The sequence below is a fragment of the Notechis scutatus genome, chromosome 2 (genome assembly GCF_049901735.1).
Source record: "Notechis scutatus isolate UNSWTSFEM ecotype Mainland chromosome 2, rNotScu1.2, whole genome shotgun sequence".
NCBI classification, from domain to species: domain Eukaryota; kingdom Metazoa; phylum Chordata; class Lepidosauria; order Squamata; family Elapidae; genus Notechis; species Notechis scutatus.
The window spans coordinates 101,416,759-101,433,747 of NC_142010.1; the positions used below are offsets into that span (position 1 = coordinate 101,416,759).

Here is a 16,989-nt window from a genome sequence, read left to right on the forward strand (position 1 = left end):
TCTGAACATTGAGCTATCCTTGAAGACAACTCAGAACTATTGGTTCAAAATGCAGCCCCCAAACAGGAAGGAGACTCAACATTTGCTGATATAACTTCATTGGTTCCCAGAGGCCACTGGTCCCAATTGAAGGTGCTGGTTTTGATCTTAAAAGCCCTAAAGAGCTTGCTTATTCATCTGTTCGTTCATTCATGCATTCATTACATGCTCATCTCACTGCCTTAGAAGAGTGAGGAAAATTATCAGGGACGACGTCAGCATGGGTAAGAGATATAGAAGTAAAAGACAGCCGCACCAACAGGCTGAGGAACAGTTTCTACCCGTGGGCTGTCAAACTTCTGAACGGAAAATAACTTCATGTCAACATGGTGTGATAGACTTGAGGGGCCGGGGCATTGTGCAACAAGTTCACATAGTGTAATAAGATTAAGACTGGGTTAGGGACTTCTGTTCTCATTTTGAGTTGCGTTGGGGCGGGGGGAGTGCATGAAGGGAGGCTCAGCCAATCTCATTGTACACATGTTGTACTCTGATAATAAAGGTAATAATAATAGTCACCTAATTGACTCTTGGACCTGAGCTTGGCATTCATATACCTGTAGGATCATTTCTCCCAAGCACAATCAGCCTAATTTGTGCATTCATTTCAAGAGGTCTGTCCAGGTTCTTCACCCCTTGTAAAAGTGGGTTGGAATTCAGAGACACACTTTCTCAGTGGCAGCTCACCCAATGTGGAAGGGTTTAACCCAATATGTATGGGAAGGCTTCATCTTCCTTGCAATCTTGCTATGAAATCCAATCTCTTCCAATGGGATGGGTCTTGGTGTGGGCAACAGACCCTAGCCTGCATTTTGATTTTTCCTCTGTGAATTTTATTTTTCTTCATGCACATTATCTGGAGTAGTGGGAAGAATGGAAGTGCTATTCAATACCTGCGAAAAGTGAAAACTGAAAAAACAAAACCCTCAGGTTTCGGGAAGAATCCTGTTCCTCACCACTTTAAATATGGCTGCGATTCCAGAAATACGGTGTAATGCCATGAGACCGAATCGTGTCAGCATCAGAAAAGTTGACTAAAGCCCAGAACCAGAAATAACAGTACAGTAACGGAATAACAGAGTTGGAAGAGACCTTAGAGGTCATCTGGTCCAACCCGCTGCTCAAGCAGGTGACCCTTTCAATTAAAAAAAAAAAAAAAATCCCGTAGTCCCTTCAAACCTCCGTGGAAGATTTTTGTTCGTCGCGGGCTAAAAAAAAGCCGCTTGACGTTACAAAGCCCCGAATCTGGGTCTCGAGCCTCACGCACGGCAATGGGTGCCTGCTGGGAACTCCACGTTTACTTGTTAAAAAGGAGAAGTCGCAGTTCTCGCACCTCCGCTGAGGAAAACCGCACCACACCCCAAGACACGTCAGACTTCGAAGGGGCGAGAAGAAAGGATCTGGGCCCAGCCCAGCAAACGCCCCCACTCTCGGCCACCGGCCCTCCTTTCTTTGGGCGGTTCTGACCGTAAGAGGGGCCGCCCCGCCTCTCCCACCCATCCCCATGAACTTCTGGCTCCAAGTGCCACCGGCCTTGGAGCTCTTGAGCAGCATGGTTCAACTTCCCCCCTGGCAGCTTCTGGCTACGGGTAAGCGTCTCCTTCTGTGCTATTCCTTCGCGCTTCCCATCTCAGCTGGGCTCCTCCACGCCGCTTGTAAGTGTTATTTTATTTGAGCTTCCCGAAAGCCCCTCTTGCATTTTTCCCCCCCAGGAGAAGTTGGCGGCTTAGGCGCAAAGTCTCAATATTTAAAAGCGAGGGTTCCGGGGTGCCGTCCCGTCTTCGGGATGGAAAAACGTTGGGTCAAATCAAACTTATTATGTCTCTCCCTCCCGCCCCGCCCCAATGCTAAACACTGCGTTGAAGTGGCCAGTGGTGAGCTCGTTCTTCATTAGTAACAGAAACCAGGTGCTCCCTGCCCGATCGCGCTAGATAGAGATTCTGCGAAATGGATTTAAAACTTTTCCTTCGCGCTTTTTTTTAAAAAAAATCCAGCGGGACAAACAGAAGCCATTGCCCGTTCTGTTCCAGGCCGTTTAACCCTTTGTCTATCGGCTCTTTGTGTTCTCAAAAAAAAAAAAAAAAAAAAACCTCTCGCCACGCCCCAAAGTTAGGGAGAACGCGGCGGAGAAGCGTAAATGGAAATTGTTGTTTTTTTTCCCATACCTCTTTAAAAGGTGATACAATATCCCGGGAGAAAAGTAAGGAAGCTGTTGGAAATAGCTAGTGATAAGCCGGGCAATATTTATTCATCTGGCGCATTCTCCTCTAGGGACTAACGCTGGTGTACATCGTAATTCTCCCCACTTTACCCTCATAGCAACCTTATAAAATGGATGGTTGTAGGCTGAGAGAGGATAACTGGTCAAAATCGTTCGTGAAATGTTACGGCTGAATGCTCAAGGGACCTGAATTTGTCTGGTCTTTAATTAACTAGTATTATTATTCAGAGTCACAAAATTGCAACTTTAAAGTTCTTCTTCAAGCAAGGTGATAAAATGCCACCACCAAAAGTGAAGAAAAACACATTACTTAGCTGTGAGTTTTGAGAAGGGCAAATGGCTAATTACTTCCTTAAGAGTATCAAGCACTACTTGCACTTTGAAAGAAAAAAAGAAGGAAGGAGACACAAATTCTGTAGCAACAACAAACTGCAATACCAACTTATCCTGGAAAGTGCAATCCTTCCAAATCAGAAGAATCTGAGACCACAGACCAACCTCTGAAGTTGCAGAATGAAAGAACAATGGAAGGAAATCTATGAGAAATAAAATCACACATTAAACTGAGGATTTACTAGCTCAAAAGAAAGAGAATCATACATAAATGTAACAAATATGGACAGAATATTTCATTTTTAGCATCTATATCTATCTAGATCAGAGGTGGGCAAACTACGGCCCGCGGGTCCACATCCGGCCCGCCCTGAAAAAAATCGCTGGTCTGTCCAATCCGGCCCGCCCCTGAAAAAATCGCTGGGCGTGGCGTATTGCCCTGTGCCACGTGGCCCCCAAAGCTGCAAAACAGTGCGGAGCGATCTAGGGTAGGAAAGAAAAGAAATTTGCAAAGGCCTCGGCTGGGAGTTCGAAATCACCTTCGAGTGCGACCTCTCCAAGGTGAGTCCCCGCCGATCCCCTTTTTTTCCGGGGCTTCCAGGCTTAAACTTTGCAAAGGCAAAGCTTGCAGGCTGGAGCGTCTTCCCGCCGAGGAGCGTCTTCCACCCGGCGGGCGGGCGGGCTGCTTGGAGCCACCTAAAGCTAGGCCGCTGCTGGTGGAGCCTTGCCCTGCCTTGGTGCTCCGTTTCCCGGCTCGGCGGTCCTGCTTGGGCGGCAATTTAAAAGCCTGCTCCCAGCACCCGAGCAACTTCCCAGCAACTTTCCTCTTCGTTTTAACTCGCGGGCGCTCGCACCTGGCCCGAGCCGCAGGTGGAGGGAAGCCTGGCGGGCGGGCGGGTAGGCGGGCTGCTTGGAGGAGGCGACCCGGCGGCGCTCCGGGCTTCCCCTCCGCCGTGCGGCTCGGGGCGAGCGCCCGCGAGTTAAAACGAAGCCGAAAGTTGCTGGGAAGTTGCTCGGTTTTCCGGGGCTTCCAGGGCTTTGCAAAGGCAAAGTTTGCAGGCTGGAGCATCTTCCCGCCGAGGAGCGGGAAGGGTTCCGCCCGGCGGGTGGGGCGGGCTGCTTAAACTTTGCTCGGGCGGCACTTTAAAAGCCTGCTCCCAGCACCCGAGCAACTTCCCAGCAACTTTCGGCTTCCTTTTAACTCGCGGGCGCTCGCGCCTGGCCCCGAGCCGCGCGGCGGAAGGGAAGCCCGGCGGGCGGGCGGGCAGGCTGCTTGGAGGAGGCTCCGGGCTTCCCCTCTGCCAGGCACGAGCGCCCGCGAGTTAAAACGAAGCCGAAAGTTGCTGGGAAGTTGCTTGGGTTTCCGGGGCTTCCAAAGGCAAAGTTTGCAGGCTGGAGCGTCTTCCCGCCGAGGAGCGGGAAGGGTTCCGCCCGGCGGGCGGGCGGGCTGCTTAAACTTTGCTCGGGCGGCACTTTAAAAGCCTGCTCCCAGCACCTGAGCAACTTCCCAGCAACTTTTAACTCGCGGCGCTCGCGCCTGCCGACAGCAGCCCGATCCAAGCAGCCCGCCCCGCCCACCAGGCGGAACCCTTCCCGCTCCTCGGCGGGAAGACGCTCCCGCCTGCAAACTTTGCCTTTGCAAAGCCCTGGAAGCCCGGAAACCTGAGCAACTTCCCATCAACTTTGGCTGGCTTCCTTTAAAGGAACGTTGCTGGGAAGTGCTTGGTTCCGCTTCTTGCAAGGCCCTGGCTTCACCGAACAGAAGTTCCGCGGCGCGGGCTCCGTGGGCACAGCGCACGAGGCAACTGGCTTCCTTTCGGGGCCGCGCTGGCCCAGGAAGCCCGGCGGGCGGGCGGACTGCTTGGAGGAGGCTCCGGGCTTCCCCTCCGCCAGGCACGAGCGCCTGCGAGTTAAAAGGAAGCCGAAAGTTGCTGGGAAGTTGCTTGGGTTTCCGGGGCTTCCAGGCTTAAACTTTGCAAAGGCAAAGTTTGCAGGCTGGAGCGTCTTCCCGCCGAGGAGCAGGAAGGGTTCCGCCTGGCGGGCGGGCGGGCTGCTTAAACTTTGCTCGGGCGGCACTTTAAAAGCCTGCTCCCAGCACCCGAGCAACTTCCCAGCAACTTTCGGCTTCCTTTTAACTCGCGGGCGCTCGCGCCTGGCCCCGAGCCGTGCGGCAGAGGGGAAGCCCGGCGGGCGGGCGGGCTGCTTGGAGGAGGCGACCCGGCGGTGCTCCGGCAGCAGCAACAGGCAGTTTCGCCCGGGCTCCGCTCAGGTGTCTGGCTGGGGCTGTCAGGAGTTGCTACCGCCGGCGCAGCTCCGTGCGGCTCCAGTCCCGTGTTGCCTTGGGAAGGAAAAGGCAAAACCAGGAGCCGCTGAGCCTGAGCCTCCGGTGCCACTGCTCCCGTTGCAAAGCACCGCCGCGGCTCTTCCTTTTTGCCTTTCCCTTCCCGAGGCAACGTGGGACTGGAGCCGCGCGGAGCCGCGCCGGCGGTAGCAACTATTGACTCAGGGGGCCTCCGAGGGGAGGGAAAGGGGGAGAAGAGGGGGGGAAGGGTGGGGGGGCGATTCCCAAAAAATCTTTTGCTGACCCGGCCCGTCTGTCAAATTTTAAAAGTCAATGCGGCCCCCGAGCCAAAAAGTTTGCCCACCCCTGATCTAGATAGATAGATATAGATATATATGTCTGTTGTTGGAAATAGGAGTTGAAGAGATTGCGTGTCCAAGAATTCTCCAGGTTTTGAGAAGATATCAGAAAAATAGTTATGACAGAATGGGGTGGGACAGGAGGCTATTTAGTGGAGCAGCAAACTTGATACTTCCTTTTGAAATAGGATAGAAGGAATGCTTTATAAGCCATTTTATGAACACATTTAGTAAATTAAAACAATAAAACCAAGTTTTCCCTTCAGGGTGAAGATTGCTTTTCCTTCTCCTGGGCTGAGGGGAGTGGGAACAATAAGGAGATTTTTTTCAGCTTGCAGTTTGGCAAGTTTCAGTGAAAAGCTCTTTCATGATTATTTATGTTATTTATATCCTGCCTTTTCTTACAGGAGCTCAAGGCAACATAAAAAAAAAACCACAAAAACAGTGTTTATCCAAAATGTTGAACCACAGCCAACCATACTTTTCCTCTAACATATTGTGTGAACTTCAGTATGTGATGTGAACACAGAAAAATTGGGTCAATAGAGAAAGTCATGGTTTATTTAACCGTGGATATGCGTGTCATGTGAACCTAGCCTGTGAAAGAGGGGACTCTTGAGGTGATGTCAAATACTTACCTCAGGGGGGGAAAAAATGGGGAATGAGCAGCTCTTCTTTCTTTCTCAAATCTATTGCATGAGTATACAACCCTAAACAGGGATTTACTTTGAAGGGACTATATATATTATTCCTGGCATGAGCTCAAGGCTTACTTGTGTGTGTTATTCTTACAAAATATTCCCCCACCCTCTTCCAATCTGTTTGGAGGTGCTGCTTTGTGCATTCTTTTTAGAGCTGCAAAAACACACCGCCAGGACTTCTGGAGCTAGTTCACAGACATTTCGCCAGCTATCTTCTCAGTCTGTCATCTTGATGTCACAGGGTGAAGCCATGGCTTTATCAGAAAGCTTTTCCTGAAGAATTAATGGCCCTTTTGTTTTAACCTAGAATTTTACCGTGGCTAAGTCAGTGCTAACTTTGGTTCCCTCTTTTTTTTAACATTTACCTGTATATATTTTTAGACCGGAACCTTTACTTCCTTTAAATCATACAGGCTTCTGTGGGCGAAAGCACAGCTAGTCCTTGACTTGTAACCATTCATTTAATGGCCATCCAAACAGCACTAAAGAAAGTGACATGACCGTTTTTCATACTTATGACTGTTGCAGCAACCCCATGGTCATGTGATTAAAATTCAAATGCTTGGAAACTGGTTTTCATTATTTATGACAGTTGCAGGGTCCCAGGGTCATGTGATCACCTTTTGCGACCTTCTGACCAGCAAAGTCAACGGGGAAGCCAGATTCACTCAATAATTCTTGCTGATTTAACAACTGCAGTGATTCACTTAACAACTGTGGCAAGAAAGGTCATAAAAAGGGACAAAACTCACTTAACAACTGTTTTGCTTAGCAACATAAATTTTGGGCTCAATTATGGGGGTAAATTGAGGACTACCTGCCTAGGACTTGATCAGTTATAAATAACATACATTTTAGTAGAGTAGGTAGTGTTGTATTCGATTGCATTTGTTTAGTTACATTTAGACAACGGGGAGCCAGTTTAGTGTCATGGTTAAGACTCCAGGCTAAAAACTGCAGATCACAAAGCCAGCTAGATGAGCTTGGGCCAGTCATGCTCTCCCGGTCCTAGAAACAATGCAATGGAAAACTCCTTCTGAAATCTTAGAAAAGAAAACTGTGGGGACTTGTTGAGTCAATTGCCAGGAGTCAACACTGGGAGGGAGGGAGGGAGGAAAAGGCATACAATCTTTACTAGCATAGAAATAATTTTTATGAGAGTTTGTATATAAAATTAATGACTAGTCAATAACAATTAGGTTCCAAGGAGAATTCAGAATGAATTCAGAGTGCTCAATGGGATGCAGATCCCCCATTTGAAGACTCTTATATGAACAAATCTCTTCCTAAATAAACCTAAGCAAAGATATGTTTAGTTTAACGTGTCTGAACAAATGCTGCCTAAGTGTCTGTGTACAGTAAGGATCACATTTTGTTCAGATTTTTTCTCAGCCATAATAACAATAGCAGTAATAAAAAGAATAAAGTTTCCATAGCTTTACTATTCATTTTTAACTTTTTATCATTTAAAAAGTTTTAACTGATTACTGTTTTACACATCACCACCATATAAAGCAGGATTTTTCCATACGGTAATGTTTGCGCCAAAATCTAGATTTAGTTTTTGTGTCGGATGCCATGTATAATCCGAAAAAGGTGTAGGAGCTAAGTTTGGTTTATTTCAATACAGTTAATACTGTTTCACCTTTGCCAGGTTTAATATTTGCAATTCGGAGAATACTTTTCAAATGACTTTGGGGGCCCATATATGTGGGATTATAGTGAAAGGACTTCAAAGGCTACAAATAATGTACCACTCAGGATAGGGCACCCGGAATCCTGGCCAAAAAATTAAATAATGTCCTTATCTATAGTCCACACTAATCCTTTTTTCCCCCTCTCATCGGCTCCATCATAGTTTTCTGGTTACTACTATTTTTTGGGAAGACTTGTAGTCTTGGAAACAGTTGAAGGGGCCACAATATAAGGCAGAAAGATTATATTTTTAACTTTAAGACATATTTTAATATTTGTCATGTTGACAACTTCCTGGAATTATACATTCTTTGACCCTGGTTCCACTTCTTAAGTGACTTTTAGAGAGAAGAAGGGATGACATCAATGTGATTTAGCAATATACTGTTTTTCAGTTGCAAAACATAGAGATGGTAAATTCTAAATCTTAAGTGCTTATAGAGACTGAATGTCTAGCCCTGTTGCTTAGTAGCTTAGCTCTTTTTCTCTCGATAGAGTAAGCATCCATCCATCTTCATGCTTCTTGCGAGAAAAGTTCATGAAAGGAGATTAAATCAAATTGGTGTTAAATTTATTTATTTACCATTCCCTTAAAATATCTATAGATTATTTTTTTTAAAAGTTAAAACTTTTTTTATGTGCTGCTTTTTCAATAAGTGCATGTGATCAAAGATTCCCTTAATACACTGTATAGGTAGTCCTCAACTTACAACAGTTCGTTTGATGACCATTCAAAGTCACAATGAAAAAAGTGACTTATGACCATTTTTTACACTCATGGTCACATGATTTACATTCAGATGCTTGAAAACTGGCTCATATTTATGATGGTTGCAGTGTCCTGGAGTCACATGATCATCTTTTGCGACCTTCTGATAAGCAAAGTCAATGGGGAAGTCAGATACACTTAATTTACCAACTGCAGTGATTCACTTAACAAATGCAACAAGAAAACTTGTAAAATGGGGCAAAACTCACTTAACAAATTTCTCACTTGGCAACATAAATTCTGGGCTCAATTATGGTCATAAGTTGAGGACTATTTGCATATAACATGTTAAATGTTCTACAGTATCTGTACATGTGAGATCTGAAGCGATGGTTTTCTAAAACTGATCCTCATATGTCAAACTTTCCTTAACTTATAATGATGGTGTAGCTGAGTTAGACAAACATAGCTTGATTTAATAAACTGAGAGGTGAATAAACCTTTTTGTCCATGCATATAGATTTCTTGCATCACTTTCTAATGTAGAGAAATGAAAAAGTTATCTTCGGTTAATCAAAATTTCCCATATTCTCAGTAACAGTGCTTATTATTTCTTAGGGAAAAACTAAGATTTACAATTGGCTTAACTTTTTGATTTGATTTTTTTTTAAAAAAGTTTGATTATATATTGCTTTTTAGCTTAATTACAGTTCCTGCAAAAGGACCGGTTATGTGGGAGATGAGTTTTTTAACACATTTTTTCAATGAGATATAATAATCCAATTTAATCCTTGTGCTCACTGATCTGATAAGAATTGCCTTTTCTATGAAAATAATGGACCGGTGAAATGGTGAAATCCCATTGGTATTGACTGTAAAGGCTCCCCAACTCCCAGCCCGGGCAATAAGCAAATGACATTATCCTGTCTGAGGGATAATGAGGGATATTTAAAAACCAATATTTAACTTCATAATGTTTTCAAACAAGAGAATTTAGAAATTGCCATTTTAAAAAATGTGGATAGTGTGTGTGAGTTTAAGGATGGTGCAGTCAAAATAGAATCTAGAAGATTCAAATATACAAAGCCCAGGCCAGAGAGAAGCACAGAAGTAAGAGCAATTGATGTTTATGTATGTTTGCTTAGTCAGTACTGAGGAAGAGAGTTTGATTGATTAGAAACCTATTCTGATTTCTCTTCAGGGCTCTCTGTGGAACTGTCTATCAAATTTCTCCCGCAAAGCCAAATGATTTTCTTTTGTTGTCATAGTTACCTAGGCTTATATTTGCTAAATGACCGGATTTGCACAGGCCTCTGGTTGAGCCAGTTCACTTCTGAGAGATATTGTAGTTTGTTTCCATGTCAATTTCTTCCGTTCTCTGATGACAATCACACCAGAGGTTCATCTGCTCCATCCCCTCCAATTTCTAACCTTGTAAACTCTGATGAAACTTTATCAGCTTTCCTAGCCATGGCTTCCCTCGTGACATTGGATATACACTTCAGTGCACTTTCCCTCAGGACTTGATTTTTTTCAGCGTCACACGTGACTTACTTATAATTGTGTCCCTAGTGAACTTGTATTAAATATATTCCTCAAGCTAATATATTATGCCTTAGCCCGGTCTCTGTCATATGGTTGACGTATATATCAAAGTTTCTATCAAAGCTTAGGCAGCCTTTCACAGAATGTGAAAAAAAAAATTCTTAATTCTTAATTAAGTTTTAATTCTTAAGTTTAAAATCTTAATTCTATACTGTAATAGCAACCAACTAAAATTTTCACATTGGTCTCTCCCTTCATTCTGAAACATTGTGCTATACAGTATTCTTTTCCTTTGATTATTTTTCCCTCATTTCTGAATTGGTGCTAAAGTGTTAGATCAAAGCAGTGCAATGCGAATTAAAAATCAAGGAGATTAAAAATATTTCAGATTAAGTATTACCCCATTAGGAATTTATTCCTAGACAATGTAATCTAGGGTCTCAGATGACCTATAAATAGCAGAATAGAGTTTGTTATTTATCCTAGAAAGAAAAAGGGTGGGAAACTATTTCATGTTATGTCAGGATGCTGCCGCTTGATTTGAATGAAACCTTTTATAAAAGATGTTTTATTCTTGTACCACAAAACAAACCAGATGATACCCAAGTTGGTTTTAATCAAATCAGACTGGTTTCTGGATCACCAAATTAGGGAGAGAATTGCACCTTGTATTTAATATATATCTGTAGCCACAGTTGTTCTTTAGTTGCATATCTTGCAGACATAAAATGTGAAGAATCTAGACGAATTCCTCCTTCTATTTATAAGACCAAGGAACTCCCACTCAAGGCTGGAGTAGGAGAGCCCTCCAGAAGGCTATATCAGGTACCAAAAACAATGACTTATTGCTACACCTGCTCATATGGAATGTGTAGGTCCTGGAACAGCAGCTTCTAATCAACATCCATGTAGTTAAGTATGAAAGAGTTTGATCTTGACTTCACAACAGAGTTTTGGTCTTTTAGTCATTCAGAGAGGAAAGACAAAAGCTGCTGGGTATTTCCAGGGCATCACAGTAAAAAAAATAAGTTGTTTTGTTCTGATTGTATTACACGCTCTTAATGAGCCTTCCCATCTGAGTTCAGGTATCAATGTATTTGAGGTGTTACTTCAAATAATTTTCTGGTCATTCATAATAGAATGGCTACAAGAAGCCAGAAAACAGGATATTATGGAAATTTCCATCAATTCACAGTGGCCCTGTGGTCACTGAACATTAAGTTAAATAAATATTAAGTACAAAGGTCTATGGGACAAGTTATCACAGTCGTTGATGTAGATAGTTATTTCTTGTGGAGATCAAAATATTGACTCTCCTGGAAGAAGTACTCCACACGAGAGAGGAGAAAGGAGGTTAGCAGTGATAGATCCCTAGCTGATGTGAACTGGAGTAAAGTCTTATGGGAAAGAACATTATAATCCAATTCTGATCCTCATATATTTTTCATATAACCTATGCAGTGCTTTGTTGTGTCTTACCCAGATTTGGCCTTCCATTGTATGATTATAAAGCAGTTCAGTGGGAATCTTTAGAAATTTTGTGTTAAGTGGCCCTTGGTCATATGACATTTGTTTTCCTTGGTAGCAACATTTGTTTATGCTTTGGAGGTGGAGAAAGACCTTGGTTATTTCTTCACAGTTTGTTCAGGAAACGAAGTGCCTTTCTAACCCCTGATTTCATATAGTAATTCTAAAACTGCCACAATTTCCTTTACTCTTCCCTCCACTTGTTGTTCCCTAGATAAAAAGGGTAATTTCAAAATGGGATGAAAAATCTGTACTTTCCTGCAATCAAGCAATGAGACAGATGAAGTTTTAGATTTCCATCTAATGTTTTCCCTAAAAAGGAAAGGTTAGAGATTTGGTGGAAATTGTCAAATTCTGTTGGATCCAGGGAAGGCTTCTTGAAGAGCTAAGAGGTATCACTGTCTCCTTCAAGAAATCATTTTTTACCCCTTAGATCCAATGACATGTTGTGGCCTTAACCAATCACTAGAGATGTAGAGGTAGCTGCCCTCACAGTTCCATTTTCACAGAATCACTGGTTCAAACTTTTTCTAAGCAATCATACTAGATGGTGTCCTGCCCATCTTCAAGAGATTTGCAAAACTGGAGTCTAACTCAGGGAATCCAAATGATTTTTGCTGACTATTACAAAACCTTGTAAAAATTTCCTTGGTTCCCTCCTGTAAATGCGCTTGAATACTCTAATGAAGACTGCTATCTGTTTAGATATGAGTACCTCAAAAGCCTGCTACATCAGTGTGGTTCACCCAGTGAGTGCCTTTAAACTTTAAATAAGTGATAGTTTGTAAAACATGATAAGTCAAACCTAACACTTTACATTAAGGTTTAATGTAATGTGTGAAGCCAGTCCTATTTTTTTTTTTCTCCTGGCATGGAGATAAGTCATGAAAGAAAAGTTTCATCTGCTACAATCTGCTATTAAAATTAAAACAGATTGATCCCTTTATTTGTTTTATCTCAGCTGCTAAGGATGTGATAAATCTTTTTTAAAGGAATAATTTAGTAGGCACTAAAGAAAACTCCCTGGAAAACTCCATGCCATTTCATTCAGATGTGTGGGTCCTCTTGTGAATAGCCCATTCCATCCCTGTTATTTTGGTCTTAAGACACTAGCAAATACTTATCCCCAAACTATGGAACTTCCCTAAGGGTCTGGCCTTAGCATCAGCATGTGAGGGAATTGCCTCTGGTAATTTTGTATGTCCCAAAAAGGCTATAAATGGTTGGTTATTCAGTATAATATTGCATTTCAGTGACAGAAAGAAGAATGACTGGCATTTTCTGTAACTTGGCCAATCGTGGGTACTACTTAATGATTGACGTCATATACCAAAATAATCTTCCCCAGCCATATTTCATAATAGCAGACTTGAGATCATAATACTAAATTTTGCTTTCTTGATTTTGGTTACTTAGATCTCATTGGGTCACACAAGTGTTGAAGGCACCAGAGGTTTGTGAAAACTCTCAGCCATTTAAACTAAGTATAATTGGTTAGATTTACAGCAATAGCAATAGCACTTAGACTTATATACCACTTTACAGTGCTTTACAGTCCTCTCTGAGTGGTTTATATAGTCAGCATATTTCCCCCAACAATTTGGGCCCTCATTTTACCCACCTCGGAAGGATGGAAGGCTGAGTCAACCTTGAACCTGGTGAGATTTGAACTGCCAAATTGCAGTCAGCTGGCAGTCAACCCAAGTAGCCTGCAGTACTGCACTCTAACCGCTACAGTAATAAAATAATCTCAAGTTTCCGTAGAGATGAATGGAGACAACACACAAATAGCTTAAAGCTAATCAGTGTAGCTAGACTGCTTTGTTTTCTAGTAGCCTTGATGAGTTCAGTATATTTATTGTATATTTGTCTCTCTGTGTACACTGTCCTATGTGTACCTACTTGTCATCTCATTGCACTATACTGCTGATTACAATATGATACACCAGTATCAATATGTGATATGTGTTGTAATTGTGTATCAAGAATTCCCACTAAGAGAACATATGAAATTGTAAACAAGACAGACAAAAGTATAAGTACAATGAATAAAAAGATAAAGAAATTTAGGTAAAAGAAATATAATTGAATAAGAAGAAAATGAGATAACCATAAAAGAAAATTAAGAGAAGTAAAGGGAGAAATAGTGAGAAGTTGGAAAAAGAGTAATAAGATATGAAGTTAAATACATAAGATGAATATGCATATGAAATTGTGTCTGTATGGAAATGTGATAACCCAGAACGATGCTGTACTCAAATAAGATGTTTTCTTTGTTTTGTTAAAACTCAATAAAACTTTATTAAAAAAAAGAAAAAGAATTCCCACTCTACGTGGTCATGGGCTTTCTACTTGTCCTGATTAGTATATACTGGTAGTATTAGTGCCTTGTTGTACTCTGTCTAGATTGTTCGACTTAGTTGCCATATTGGATTTTCTACTACTTTCTACCATGGGCTGATTGTGCTAAGAGATGCTTCGCCTGCCCCACATACATAGGTATATGCAGTATTGGGTTCAGATACCATGCTAAGTCATGATGCAGCTTATTTGATTTGGGCTTAAAGTGTCTTGTGAATCTAACCAATATGCTTGGTATGCTATGTTCTACGTAGCTTAGTTTACAATTAAGTTTATTCATTATTAACTATGGCTTGCTTAGCAAGGTGTACATGTCCACATGCATATAACCTCAGTTTTCAAAATTTCTCACATGGAAAGTTAACTTATGTATGTGATTTAGACATACCTAGAAGATACAGAGAATATTATGGAAATAGATAGGATTGTTTTGCTCTAAAATTTAAACTCTACATTAACTTCAAAAGCTACATGACTTTCTAACCGAAATGCCAGAGTTCAAGCCTGAAACTCCTATGCAGAACTTACCATGCCATTTTATCATACTTTATCCTTAAATCTTCCTATCTTCTCAGTACACGGAAATTTTAATGCCCTCAATGATGTTACTGGTAACTGCTATCATCTAGGTCAAATCTATAGCCTTTCACTATGGTGGAGAGAGCCTTCTTTCCCACTTTTGTCCTGCCTGCATCGTCTGTATCTAGTCAATACCAGGAATCGTCTCCAAGAAAATTAAGAAGGAGCTAAGGGGAAAAATGCACGTGTTTTTAAAATCCGTAAACCTCAATAAATCCATAAACCTCAATCCGTAAAGTAAATCTCACACTTCTATTTTTAAGTACCAATTGGCCTAGATATCACAACTGGCCCAAAGTAACACGTGAAAGACATCCATTATAGTAGGAAGTACTCTGGAGAGGAGCAGGTGAAGAAAGGAGGAATCAGAATGAGCTTATGCCCCCTGCTGATCTTGGCTTAATTGACAAGGTTTCCAGCTAACTACACCATTTTGAGAGCAGCTTGTCTATTTCTACCCTGACAGAAACCAACTAACTAACCCCAAACCCATTGGTACATAGTGCCTGACAATTATACGAACTCTGGTGACACCGTGGTTAGAATGCAGTATTGCAGGCTAACTCTGCCCACTGCCAGGAGTTTGATCCCAACCGGCTCAACATTGACTCAGTCTTCCATCCTTCCAAGGTCGGTTAAAATGAGGAGCCAAATAGCTGGGGACATTATGCTGACATTTGTAAACTGCTCAGAGAATGCTGTAAAGCACTATGGAGTGATATATAATCTAAGTGCTATTGCGATTTCAAATATATATTCCAAACATTACCCTCCAATGCAGGGGTGTCAAACTGGATTTCTTCGAGGGCCGGATCAACATTGTAGTTCTCCTCTGTGGGCCAGTGGGGGGCAGGGACCATGGGGGGGGGGGAGATGGGACAGATGCCTCCTGCAGCATCCTGCTGGCCAAAAACAGGGCACGATGGGACCAATTTTGGCCAGCAGAGTGCTGCTGGAGGCTGGGAAGGCCGAAAATGGCCCACACAGAGGCTTCACGGGACTGCCGCACAGCCTGTTTTCAGCCGGGAGAATGTTGCAGGAGGCCGTCCAGGTCAAAAACAGGGTGCGGTGGGGGTCATGTGGCCCCCTCATGGCCCATTTTGGCTGGCAGAGGCACCGATATTTCCAGGCCAGATTTAAACATCCCATGGGCCAGATCCAGCCTGAAGGCCTTGAGTTTGACACCCCTGCTTTAATGGAGTTTGTGACCATGAAAGATGGAGTCACTCATACTTCCTCTTCCTTCATTTCTTGATGTCATCACTGCTTACCATATAGAAGTAACTTTTTTCAGCTTTTCTGTGGAAGGTGTGTAGCAATCCAAAGAAGAGAGGGGTATCCCATCCCCTCTATGGAGGGAACATTGAATTAACCAACCTGTCAGTATTGTCATAAAAAGAACTTGCCAAGAAAGCATCCTATTTCTTTCTCATTTAAAATGGCCAAAATAAATCACTCAGGAAAACGGCAGTGATCTGTCGCCTAGGTTTACTTCTGTTTGAGAAATTTCAACAGGAAACTTGCACCAAAAGGTCAAGCAGCCTTACACAAGCACTTACTAAGAAAGGAACAAGTCAGGAAAAAGTGAAGTGCCAGCAATATGCTGATTTTTTACTCAACTTTGTTGTGCATTTATTGATTAAACTCAGCTTTATTGTCTATCAAGCCAAGAATTACCCTCAGCCATTTTCTTGTAAAAGCCACCAATATCCAAGGACAAGTTGGATTGCAAGGCAAGCCAAAGTGTTGGGATTGTTGTGCACTGCCTCAAAGTGCCAATTTAGTATTGGTGAGGTTGGGTGAAACAAAGGTGGAGCATGGGCTTTCCACAGAGGAAAGGAGATCCGGAGCAGAGGCTAGAATGTGGAACAAAATAGTCCATTTCAGTAGCTGCAGTCGAGTCCCAGCTTCTCCCTGGCAAGCGCATCTCCTCCCACCCTTTGGTTCTTTATCAAGGAGAAGAAAAATGACATCTGCTGGTTCTTGTTTGGATATTGCAAAATACAATATTTTTGTGCTACCCTTCAAGATAGAAGAGATTGAGCGGTCTAATGTATTTTAAGTTATCAACACTCAGGTCTAGCCAAATTCAGCAGTATAGAATAGAATAACAGAGTTGGAAGGGACCTTGGAGGTCTTGTAGTCCAACCCGCTGCCTAGGCAGGAAACCCTATACCATTTCAGTCAAATGGTTGTCCAATCTCTTCTTAAAAACTTCCAGTGTTGGATCATTCACAATTTCTGGAGGCAAGTTGTTCCACTGATTAATTGTTCTAACTGTCAGTAAATTTCTCCTTAGTTCTAGGTTGCTTCTCTCCTTGATTAGTTTCCATCCATTGGTTCTTATCCGGCCTTTAGGTGCTTTGGAGAATAGACTGACTCCCTCTTCTTTGTGGCAAGTAGTTCCTTGTGTCAATCAACCAGCATCCCAAGCAACAAGCATGCGAGGAAGCGATTTGTATAGCTCCTGCCACTGGAAGAATAACCAGAGAATAAAGATAATATTTCTTCTTTCTCAGACCACTGAAATCCATCAACTGTCCAACTTCCATCTATACGCCCAACTAGCAAAACATTAAAAAAAAAAAAAAGACTGAGGCCCAATATACAAATGTATTGTTGTTTGCAAACTCTTTCTA

General features: G+C 42.6%; 1 protein-coding gene across 3 annotated transcripts in view; it reads left to right on the top strand.

The window, feature by feature from the left end:
* The first annotated feature begins 1,303 nt into the window (after positions 1–1,303).
* ADGRE5 (adhesion G protein-coupled receptor E5) overlaps positions 1,304–16,989 on the top strand; it is a 55,259-nt gene continuing 39,573 nt past the window's right edge. Inside the window, exon 1 of one of the 3 annotated variants that reach the window (XM_087955592.1) lies at positions 1,304–1,628. In XM_087955592.1, the coding sequence (XP_087811718.1) occupies positions 1,544–1,628 (85 nt within the window). In that variant the 5' untranslated portion in view covers positions 1,304–1,543. The remainder of the gene's footprint in view (positions 1,629–16,989) is intronic. The other 2 variants (XM_087955593.1, XM_087955591.1) reach the window with 2 other exon arrangements.